The 12771-nt window shown below is 41.9% G+C and overlaps 1 protein-coding gene across 1 annotated transcript; it reads left to right on the forward strand.

The window, feature by feature from the left end:
* The first annotated feature begins 4596 nt into the window (after positions 1-4596).
* LOC135942797 (putative ankyrin repeat protein RF_0381) lies at positions 4597-5811 on the forward strand. The gene has a single exon (XM_065489114.1). It carries the CDS (start codon positions 4597-4599, stop codon positions 5809-5811), a length of 1215 nt encoding a protein of 404 aa, XP_065345186.1.
* The last annotated feature ends 6960 nt before the right edge of the window (positions 5812-12771 follow it).

Below are 12771 nucleotides of genomic sequence, written 5' to 3' on the forward strand. Positions count from 1 at the left end.
TGTTGTGGCTTATGTTGCGAACATATTTTATTCGTGCGCGCCTCGGTCATATATTTCTAAGTTTAACAACTGTTGATAGCTCGCCATAAAGCAGCTTTGAGAAATATTTTTCTCCTCTTTTCTTGTCTAATATTATACACGCATGTAACACACACGCAGCTTCGTCGGCCTTTTTCCTTTTACTCTCCATGAAAAAGAGATTTACGACTCTTTTTACGAGTGGCGGTCCCATCAATTGCTTTAAGAAAATGAGCCCCCCTTCTGGCTCTCTAATTTATGTGTTTTTGCTTGCCCTCTGCAGCGCGCAGCACACACAGTCAGCCTGTCTGTTTTATTTAAGTTATTCTCTTCACTTTATAACCCAACAACATTTAAATCATCAATCTCACAGCAGATAAGAATTAAAAAGATATCTCTCGGCGCTGCTGCCCGCCCGCCCTTCGCTTTAAGCCCATTCTTCTTTCCGCTCGGCTTTTATCGTGAAAGGCTCCTTTTCTACATCAAATAAACTAGGCTTTTTATTAGCCGCCCGGCTAATTTATTTCCAAATGAGTCGCCGCGCAGGCGAAATTTTCCCTGCAGCCCCGCCATTTCCTGCTGTCTCTTCTTGGAAAGTGTTCAAATCAGATTTGAGCAAAGGAGAGACGGCAAATTCCATCAAATATTTGCCCGACGCCGTCCTCTCAATTTTAGGCCGGAATGAAGCCATGCACTTGACTCCAAAAAGGCGGTTTTACGGCTCATGAGTCGCACACGAATAAAATGTAAGACAATGTGTTAATAAAGCAAGAGACATCTCTTTTCCATCTCTGTCTGCCTCGCGCATGCACTTAGCATAATGTCCCGGCAGGCCGGCCGGCAGGCCGAGCGGCGTCCTCCTTTGCCTTCATTACAGCGCGGCTTATAGTTTTCAAAAGCCACCACACCAACTGCGAGTAAAATTTACGAGACAGCCGACTTAGCACATAAAGTGTAACTAATATGTGCCATCCGTTCCAACCTTTTATCTTTGAAAAGCCCTTTTCAACTTAACTTGTTCTCGGTGCCGAAGTTTTGGTCAATTAAGTTCATGCGAAAATACATGAATTTTAATTGTCGGCCATAAATGTCATCGATGGCGCTGCGCTGTCAGACTTATGACATCCTGAATGAGCATCCCCAATTTGTCAGCAGCGACCAAGTGTACTTTATTGCAATCGTAAATTTAAATACAATGCATAATTTCGTTCCATTTTCAAGCAGCGATCCTTATCTTGATAGTGAGCTGGATTAAAATGTGTTCAAGTGCACGAAAGCAGTTTTTTTTAATTAAGATGTTATGCATCTAAATTAGCCTGAAAAAAGCGGCGTGCAATAAATCTGCCAGAAAGCCTGGAAAATGTCAACTGAAACTAAATTCTTTTCGCATAGCTCACGCGAGTTATTACACAACGAAATTCGTGTTATTTTTTTACGAGAATTATAATTGCCCAAACAGCCATGTTGCAATGTTAATTTAATGACACCTGCTGCATGCAGGTGATTAAAAAACGAAACAATTATTAAACTTGCATAAATTAGGGCTTGTCTACGTGACGTTGCAAATAAAGAGCTCTAATTAAGGCGATGTGTGTGCTCGCGGTTCTCATCATCGGGGTCACACTCTCATTATTTATTCAGCATTGGCAAAAACACATTTTTATCTGCAATCAAACCCCGCGCAGGGGGGCCCTGCGAGGCCCCTAATCCTCATATCGAAGGAAAATTAAAACGCAGACGAGCCTTTGACTGTGGCTGGGCGGCGCGTTCGCCGGCGGTGCACGCGCAGCCGCGGCCGCGGGTGCCATAGCAGCCCAGCACCAGCATTAACCGGCAGGCAATCTGCTGGATTGAATGGGAGGAGCGCCGCTGCTCTCAACGGGCAATTTTTTCCGCAAATCAAAACGACGAGTTTGAGGGAGGAGCATAATCGGCAACAGCAGCAAATGGTAAAACGCTCCTCTAAAAGCAAGAATGCAGGCTGTCGTCTGGATCATTCGATTCCCCCCCTGTACCGTCTGTGGCAAAAAACACACCCCGACCAAGAGGAAAAAATGGGAATAGTTCACTGACCTAAACCAACAAAAGACCGGAAGCGCATTCATCCCCAGCAATAGCAACGCGCTCTTTCCCGCACCGCACTAAAGCATATTTTGTTATTTATCACGATGCGCTGCCTCTGCCGCTGATTTTTTTTTTTTTTGAAACCCCGTTGAAAAGGAACGCGTCAGTCTCCCGATGCACGAGCAGCAGTAAACACCTACAAATACTGCTCCTCTCCAGTTTGTGTGTGTGTGTGTGACTATCTCAAGACGCTCGACTCAAAAAAAGTTGGTACGTTCTTTTATCATATTCTATTTGTTTTTTGCTCTTCATTTCTTTGCCAACGACAAAATCCGAAAACTACACCAGATATAGGCTAATTTTCCTGAGCTTCCAATTGTCAAAAACAATTCCTTATCGCATCGATAATAATAATTCCAGTGTGTCAAAAGCACACTTTTTAGCTCCTTCCATAGCACTGCTGCGTGGAGTATAGTGTTTAAATCCACACTCGGCATGACAATAAATATGTAATTAATTCGCTAACAAGGCGCTTTCAAGCGACATTATTTCGTTTTCGAATATCATAACAACGACATGAGAGACGTGTCTCGAGAAATTAATCATGCACGAGCAGGGAGCTTTGCTCCACATTTTTGAACAAGAGAAGTCACGCACGTTAAAAGCATCTCTGCCGGTTGAAATTGGAGAATTGCATAGTCGCTCTCTACAAAGTGCGGTGCGGGAAACCCAATTAAAGTGCGAGCGCTATTAATCTTTGTCGGTGGCATCTTTCATCCATACCTTTTGAGATGGACTTGTGCACATCATCATAAAATAAACACTGCTGCTCTGTTAAGATTTGCCAAATGAGAGCGTGCTTGCGCGTCTCTCGCTCTCTCCATATTATACATATATATATATACGCACAGTGCAAACAAACAACACGCGCGCACTAATTGTAAGTGCATGCCATCAGTCAGCATCAAGTCTGTAAAGGCAAAAGCCGCGCCGAAAGACACTCAGCCCGAAATGCTGAAAGCCGGCTTTCCAAATTTGATGCTGCTGTATGGCAAACATTTTTTTTGTGTTGCAGGCGGAAAATTGAAATGGCAAAGCAACGCGGATGGTCTAATATAGCAGGTCACTTTTTACAACGCGCAGGGCACCTTAACGAGCATCTGTGACGCGCCGCGACTGTTGACATTATTTTTATCAGCCACCCTGCATGCACGAGCAGCAGGAGAGCGTGGACAATTCGACTTAATTGATGGGGCCACCTTCCACATTTGGCTGCGATGCCAAAACAGACTTAATTTTCTAAATGGAAAGCACGTTCCGCGTTTAAACGGATCTGGCCCTGCTTTTGAATATAATATGCACGCTTTCCGCGCAGGAGTTATGGCTTTTTTTATTGTAATTGCAGTGGTTGCGCGGGCTGCATAAGTTGCCACGCAGCTGCAACAACTTTACTGTTCGATGGATGCGATGGGAGTGGGCGCATCTCGCGTAACGTGCGCTGCATTTCAGATCACCGTTTATATTCGTCAATTTCCGGGGCGTTTAAAAAGACATTTGGGAAAAAGGCCCGCACACCGATGTCGGCGGAATGTTAATATTTTTATTCGCGCCGCGCAGAATCAAGCTGCCGATTGGGCGCGCACACAATTTTTGTATGAATGAAATAAATTTTTTACTTCAAATATTTCAAATTTTAATTTTTTAAACTTTGAATCCAATTTTTTATATTTACCAAGCGTAATAAAATTCTCTTTTAATTTCGATAAACGATACACTTATTTTTAAGTTATATAGCGATAGCAATTGCAATCGTCTTTTTCTAAATTAAAAGTATTTTTCTGGGGCGCGCGCGGCGTCTGTATTTGCCGCGCCTGGCATTACGTTTCACGAGAATAGAGGCTGCCGCGCGCGCGTGCAGCCGTTGCTTTTGCTAGTATTGTTGCGCCTTGTCTCCACTATTTCCTAATAACTAGTTTGCATAACCTGTATCGCCAGGTGGCAGTACAAAGGTGTGCGACAAGCATTGCACCCTTACTTCACCTTAAGCCTCGCTCGACAGCATAGTCGCAACTCAATATTCTCTCTCTCTCTCTCCGGCTAGGATGATATTTGGTGCGAGAAAAATCCATATAAACTATTTAACATCAGACCCGCACTACGGGGTAAGTTTTATTAATTGTTATTATTTGAATGGGATATTTTTATTGTTATCATCATACATATTTATTGTAAATGTGATTTTTTTGATTATTTATGTAACTTCACAGTCTTGATTACTAATACTTCAACCACGAGACACATAATTGCACTGCTAAAAGACGCATTTCTGTCACGGCTCCACGTACCCACAGTATATTTAAATTCCGTCTTTGAGGAGGTTTCTGAGCACCGAGTTAGCGGAATAACTACCCGCTCGCTCGTTAAATTCTTCTAATTTATTTTTATTTACAATTGGCACGTAATTATAATTCGATTATTTTATGCTTTCAGATTGCCAGGCTAAAAGCTACGAGAATGGAACTTATGGGACGTTCCGTAGTAGATATGTTCACCAAGAACGTCGGAGCTGCCAAGGTCCTGTTCCATCATGTCAACACTTCCGCGTTGAATGTTCGCAGTCTGCTGGACTTTTGCGTCAGGTCCAACAATCTGGAGTGGGCAGAGTTTGTCTTCCAGTTTAACCGTGAGCAGTTAGTGAGTTCAAACACCCTGTTGCTGGCTGCCAGGTACGCAGACGGAAAGATGTGCAAGTGGTTGTTTAGAAACACCGTCGACGACGGTTCCTGGGACCCTTATTGGAAACATTTAATCTTGCGCTTGGCTGCCAGTAACAAGGAGCACGGACATGAGGTCATCCCCCTCCTTTCTCTCTACAAGTACCACGTGAACGACGTGGGGCTCGATGGGAAAACTCCTCTGACCATCGCCCTGGCCGACCAGAACATCAGGGCGGCAGAGCAGCTGATCAGGATTGGTGCGAGTATTCAATTCAGAGTGGCAGGCTACAATCTGCTGCAGATCTGCGCCATCAACAGCCTGACGGACAGCGTGAAATTCCTGTACGAATTAAACGAGCGAGTTTTGGTCAGGCAATTTTCAACTTACGGGGAAAGCATTCTCATGGTGGCCGCCATGTTCGGGACCAAGGAGATGTGCGAGTGGCTCCACGCCGAGAAGGAACAAGAGAAGGAGGCCGTATGCAACAAGTTCAAGGCGACAGTCACCCACTACGCCGCGTACAACAAGAAACACGGAATTGAGATCATCGACTTCCTTGGTCGCGACATCGTCCTTAAACAGGTGCACCACAAGAACCAATTCGGCGAGACGCCGCTGCACTGCGCCCTCAAGTCGGGAAACACCGCCGTGGCGAGCCATTTGATCAACGAATACAACGCCGACCTGCGCGTGAAAACGCGCAAATTGAATCTGCTTCACTTCTGCGTGATGAATAACCAGCTAGAAAGCGCCAAATTGGTCCACAAACTAAATAGAAACCTGATCAAGATCAGGGGCCAAGGAGGGAAGAACCCTCTGCACGTTGCAGCTGAGCACGCTGACCTGGAACTTTGCCTGTGGCTCGTCGAACAGGGCGTTAACCCGATGCATACGACCTTTCAGGGAGAGACCGTACTTTACCTCGCCAGGGACAATGAAGACGTGCGGACTAATTTCAATAAACTGTTCTCCTTATATTATAAGCTTAAAAAAATCGAAATTCCAAAATAATGTTCCCGCCAGTTTTTGTATAAATAAACTTGAAAATTTCTCCCATGAAAACACTTATTTTTTAATTTCAATCTCTTTGTTCCATCTACATCAAATAACGGAACCTAAATCTGCAAAATTCGCATAATTTCTAGGAAACAATATTATTTTTCTAATTAAGTCTTAGAGGGATTAACGCAGTTAAGATAAATTTATCCTAAAATTAACCAAAAATATCAATTTTGTAATTTTTATTGTGTTTTGAATGTGGGAGTGTACGAGGCATAGCTGCTCTGCTGATCCGCAATAAAATTTATTATTAAATCTAAAGTTTCCTTGGCTCAGAAATTTAATATTCTTCATAGAGAAAAAGAGAAAAACAAAAAATTTTAGAGATTATAAATTTTAGCACACTTGTCCTGAGGTAGTGCTGCTCTGCAAGCATCGACTCCATTGTCTCCCTGCGAGCAGACAAATAGCCGATCGAACTATTGAGAGAGTGAAGAAACTTGGTAAAAGTTATGGGTATAGAATAGAGTGAATTTAAAATATTAATTCTAGTATTATAGAGAAAAACTAAACAATAATATCAAAATACCAAATTCTTCTAACAATTATGACAACCTCGCGTGCTTCAACCTTCTTTGGTATCAAGAAATAAAAATAAATGTATTAATATGGATTCTAAATGGCCTGCATGATTAATTAATTTTATTTTATTTGATAACTTAAAGGACGCTAACGTAAAAAATATTTCGTTGTTGGTGAGTTTGACCTTCTCGAACGAGACGACCTGCTTCCTGAGTTGGTCCCCGCTGAAGGGTGCATCGGGGTGCATGTAGAGCCTGGGGGGCGCCGGGGGGTCTGCTTTGCCCGCCACTAGCCACGATGAGCGGTGCGGTAAGCGAAGCGGTAGCGTTTGCTATCCACGGGAACGATGTCCATCAGCACCGCGTACCTCGCGCCAGGCCTCAGGTAGCCGCTCATCGACACCCTTACGGCGGGGAAAATTCGCCTGGAACAACATCAGAGGTTTGTTTAATAAAATTGAGACAACTCTTTTCTCCTCACGCGCTAGATGCTTGTGCTGAGCGAGTCTTTGATGCGAAAGTGCGATGGTGGCGTGATGAGCCAGCCAGCAACGCATCAATCAATCAATCAATCAAAATCAACCCCTTTGCGAATTTTTAAAGAAACATCCTGCCAATTCATGTGACAAAGTGTGCGCAGAGGCGAGAAAAAAGCGGACCACTCGGTTTGGGTGCTGTCATTGCAGTGGCTCATTTGTTTGACGCGGCAAAGAGTGATGACTCCGGGGGCCAGGCTCAGGAATAAAAAGGGCAAACAATTAAAGGGCTCTCTCGTCTGCTGGACGGCTGGCTCACTGCTTGGGCTCGTACAGGCACTCTGTCATCTTGCAGCAGACATTGACTGATGCGGCCGTCGTCCATCTTGCACCCTCCTGACACCCCGCCAGAGGGCCCATTATACATCAGCCTGCGCGCCGCAGAGTGACTGATGCCTGATGCCTGGCCCACTCAAAATCAAACTATTACACGCCACCAAGCTAATGGAAAAGCGGTGGCTTTCGCGCAGTCCATCTTGCCTGTAGACCAGCGCAACACGGAGGCAGCCAAATCGTTTCCCTCCCAAGGAACGCAGATTGCCCAAATCCGAGATGAACTCTAGTCAATGACACGCACATTATTCATAATTCTATGGTCAAGGTGCTATTCTATTTTTAATTAGAAAATTAAAAACAAGTTGCAAGTATCTATACAAAAATGCATCGGTAGAGGGAATAAAAACTCGTCAAAAATATTCATCTAAACTTCCCATGCCATGCGTAGTGAATATGGAATGTAAGGGAATAATAGAAACAACGTGTGAATGTTATTTTAGGAAGAAAGGCCAATAAAACATATCATTTATCTTATAACATAGTTGTTGAGTGAATGAAGGACATAACTAATTTAGTGTGGAAAGTGATGAATGATTCTTTGCAGTTCGAGTATGATAGTCAAAATAAACTTCGTTGTAGGTCCTTTCCGTCCTTTCATAAAAAGGATACCCCCAAAGGAAAGAAGATAGCAACAATTTTGACATACAAAGAAAGCAATCCTGTATATGCACATAGGATTCTAATATTTTTACATCGTCTTCTCTCCCAAGCAAAGATTGCTGACAAGGAAAAAGGCTAAAAAGTCGAAAAACTTGCAAAATAAAATTATTATCACACGTTTTCGTGCCATAGAGTGGCTGATTCGGCCACGCGAGTCTCAAAAGCTGTATAATTTACAGTATAAATTGTTGGGTCAGTGCTCGTCGAAGAAACGTCCACCTTCATTCATTTCAAAATGCAAGCAAAAAGAGGAACGGGCAACGAAATTGACAAACGTACAACTTGAATCTCCCAGCGGTATATTTCCCTCTTACAACAAGTAAATACAACAGTCGTGCAAGCCCTTTAAGGGTTTGAAGCAACCTCCATCACCTGCTCACTTATCGCTTCCCTGTGTATCAGCATATAAGGGTAATTTAAAAGACAATATTAGCTCTTTAGAAGTGGACAAATTTTATGAAAATATTAAACAGCTCATTCAAGATTCCAGAACTAATATCTGTTACAAAAAGCGAATCAGTCAGCCATGGTTTGACGCCGACTGTTATTCTGCGTTATTCTTCCTTCCTTTATTTAAAAAATATATATTTCTTAACAACACAAAAGTCCCTGAGCACCATAAATTCAATGTTTTCTTTTGTAGAAACTAACCAAAGAAAGAGAGTGCGGCTTTTTCTGATAGATTTTCTCAGAAAGTTTCTCAAAGAGACTATTCATTCAAAAATTCTATTGTAATAATTTTCCAAATACAATACCCCGTAGGAGACTCATAAATACACCCCAATTTCAGGCTGCCAAAAGGATGCAACCTTTTCCCCTGATTAAAAATTGAGGCGCCCGTCTCGATTGTAAAATTTAATTAACCCTATAGCGCTGTAGTCCCATATTATCACTAAGGAATGAAACCAACTTTATATGATGGGGCTGTGAACTAGAGGCGGGTTGCGTGCACGTATGAAAGCTAACAGATCTCTCTCCGTTTGGCGAGTTTTATGAAGTTTTACAATGCAAGAGAGAGTGTGTGCGGCGTGTTTGATTTATGTGAAATTCCCCAAATCTTGACAGGATTTCTCTAGAAAAAAATGACAATTGTTTTTGTGATTTATGCCCTGTTGTAGGATTTATGATTTATTAGGGTCTTTCTACGAGTAACAACTCCTCTAGACATTGGAAATTATTGTTTGATTCTGTCAAAACAACAATTGAGGTCAAAATCCTCTGTGTTTTTTTTTGTGACTTATTGAATAAGTCATTGAGGCAGAGCTCAATGATTCAACAAAACCACCATATTGCGTCAGGGAAACTTTTCTCATCCGCAGGGGATGTCCTTTGATGTTCATTTTGTTTAGCCTATGGTTCAAGAAAAAAATGGAGTGACGCAATTATTTGAGAAGTTTTTTCTGAGCAAATTTTAGATGCTCCTCGTGTTTCCGCTCCTGGGGCCGAGCCGCTTCGCAATTTTCAGCGGTTCGGGTGTCAGAGTCAATTTATTACAAAATTAATGCGTCCGCCTCTCGCCCTTAATGCATAATAAAACGTTCATTAATTTATGATGTCACTTTTATTGCGCCCGGCTGGCTTTTTATCATTATTTTGGCGGCCCGGTTGCAAATTGAGAAGCCGCTCTCTGCTTTTAAGAAGCCAGTGAGCTATATAGCGAGCAGCGCGCGCAGATTTTGATTGGTATCTTTTTAGCAAAGCACCATCATCATCATCAACAACAAGGGAGGTCTCTTAAGTAGGCTAGAAATCTTCCATACTTATTTATATGACATGGCGGTCTCACATCAAAAGAGCCCATCATCAAGTCATCTACACCACTGCCCTGGAGAGGGGAAACGCTCTCTGGCCAATATAAAATATAAATAAAGAGATGAGGCTTATTACGCATCTCTCGCCACTTAATGGGGACCAAATTTTATAGCTCTTAATAATGGGCCGAAAGATGGGAAACGGCTTTAAAAATACGGTGGTTTCCGGCTTTTTACTAATTCGAATCCCTTCTTAAAAAAGTGACATTTTCTCTGCTTAATTTTAATGGCTTTTTCTAATCGTTTTTCATGCTTCGTGGCATTTCTTTCAATTGACGAGACGCAGAAACCTCTTTTTCGGCATTCAGAGGAAGCTGAACTGCACACTCGAGACGCTGATGCAGAGCCGGCCTAGTATTTACGAGATAAAATCCCTTATATACCGCCGCCTTTATATGGGCAAGCTGTGAAAATAATAATGTGAAAACGCCTTTTTCCCGCTAAGATGAAGTTATGACATCGTAATTCTGCCTTTCCTTTATCAACTTGCATAAAGTAGTTTTATACGCAGCACACACGCGCGCAGGCCCATAATACACGCACCCTTTTCTTCCTCTTTTTGTGCTTTGCCGCTCTAAATAAAATTCCAGCATCCTCGCCCCGGTATATACACTTTATTAAACGCAATTAGAGCATTTTTCACTCGCATCTTCACCGTTAGCCCCGAAAAGGAGCAGAAAGTGCGTGAATTTATGCTTCGTATTCACGTTCAGCCGTCGCGGCTGAATAATTTGCCAAGAGTGCAGGTTAATTTATTTTAAGTATAACGTGCGAGCGAGCGAGTTGCGGGGATCATAACTAATCGCCGATATTTCATTTCACTCGGTGTATTCAACTCAGCGGACGTGTTAGCAGCAGCCGGATGAAAAGAGAACATCTGCGCTGTAATAGAAAATTTATAGCCGACTTGTAGACAGCATAATTCACTGTTATAATTAATTAGACGGTATTATCAAGGAAGGCGCGTAGGTATTCTACATAATGAGGCAGCCGCCAGGCCTATATGTATCATCCTGTGTTTCGTATGCGTTCATACATGGCCGCTCGCCTTGGGCTCCGACTTTATTTATACAGTTGGATGCTCCGCACTTTTTACCCTTGCTTTCCGGCAGAACAAAGCATGTTGTAAATTTTGGTGGTCTGCTTCTTTTGTGTGAGGGGCTGAAAATTTAATACTGCCTTTGACGCCGATAGGGTTTCCGTCACGCTAGTCATTTCAAAAGCATGATTTACTGTCCTGCAACTGGCGGCCTTTTTTCAGAAAAAGCTCAAAAGGACCTCCCAAGTTAAGGAGAAAATAATCAACCTTTTTTTTAAAGAATTTCTAACATATTTAGCTGCTAGAGTAGATTTATACCCTGACGGAGAAGCTATTGATAAAAATTAATGTAAACCAATAACTGGTAAAATATATCGACTTCTTGATGCCGTTTAGAAAGCTATGTAGCAGCCGAGGAGAGAGCGAGATTCGTAGATGGACGCCAAGCAGTTCAGCCTTCTCTCTTATTCCCTCTCAAAGCCCTGATTGTGATTAGCCGACATGTAACAGAGATCGGCACCCAATAAACATAAGTTTAAGGTAAATACTTCACTGTGTTTCCCTGCCTCGCACCTCTTGCCAAAAAAGAATCACTTAGGGCTGTGAATTTTAGACGATTGACTATTTTTTTCTAAGCTTCAATTTCAATGAGCACGAATCATGCAATTTTAAGCAATTTATACCTCACTTAAAATCGTCTAAATCCGTCTAAATAGACAAGTTTGGCATGCAAAATTTTCCAAAAATCTAATTTCTTTATGCCGTGAAAAATATTCAAAACGAAATTTGAGCTCTGATGGGTCAAACCCCAGTGAAATTACATTGTGTTGGAGTAAACAGGACACGGAAAATCGATTTTTGTTTTTAAATGACGGCCACATTTTCTAATGGAAGGTAAAGTGCTTCAGAAAACGGATTCGAGCCAGTTTCAAAACTTCAAACTTTGATTGCCACGAAACTGCCATTCTGAAAATCTGCTTGCACAGAATTTCTCGGGCAACAATTTGGCGACTGTGTACTTAAAAAAATCGATTTCAGGGAAAAGGTCGCTAAATATGATCTAATAAAACGGGAAGGAAAACAATTAAAAAGAAAACCGTCTAAATTGACAAAAACCGTCTAAAACCGACTAATTTGCTCTTAGAAACAGTCTAAAAATAGTCGACTAATTAGGCAAAATGATTGCAGATGTAAATTCTGTCGCGAGACTTGTGAAAAATGTCATATCCAAAAGTGTATACAGCAAGAAAACTTACTTTGAGAGAAGCAGTGAAAAGTTGTAAAAATTGATTAACCTTTTGATGTAGAGAGCATATTTTGCGTTTAATAAACCATTCATTAATTAGGCAAAAAAATCGTCTCAAATTCACAGCCCTAAGAATCACACTAAAGAGGCAGACATTTTTTGAACAAATAAGAAGTATAAACAGGGGAGACGCACCCTCACGTATCGGAGGGGAGGTCCCGGCGGGCGAGGCGTCGATTGCCAGCGATTGCCGGCTGGGAGCTGGGAGCCACAAACTCGCTGCTGGACAACGTAGTGTAAGGAGGCGAGGCATCCGCAGTATGTTCAAAATCTTAATTTATTTGATTGTCTTGAGTTTTAACTGTTTGTACTTATATCAAAAAACATTTCAACGATTTTTACCAATTATTCTGGGAAATATCAAATAATTTAGGAACTTAGAACTTCTCTTTTAACTCTCATCATAATAAATTTAAATTTACTCGCACTTATTAAGAAGGAGAATTTCTCAAGGAACAGCAGCCTATGTAAGAATTTACAGAATTCTATAGACAAAAATTTATTTTCTGAACGTAGCACAGCACACAGCAAGCAATTGTATAAACCGAAAGTATAACATATATAAATTTGTCTTCAACGCCGGCACCCTGACTAATAGTACGAACATGCAATCTTTGTTCACGTGCAATCACATTGACATATATATATCTTGCATTTTGTTGTGGAAATAGACGAAACAGGGGTAAATGTATATAGAGACATA

This window comes from Cloeon dipterum, chromosome 1 (assembly GCF_949628265.1).
Source record: "Cloeon dipterum chromosome 1, ieCloDipt1.1, whole genome shotgun sequence".
Classification (NCBI taxonomy): Eukaryota; Metazoa; Arthropoda; class Insecta; order Ephemeroptera; family Baetidae; genus Cloeon; species Cloeon dipterum.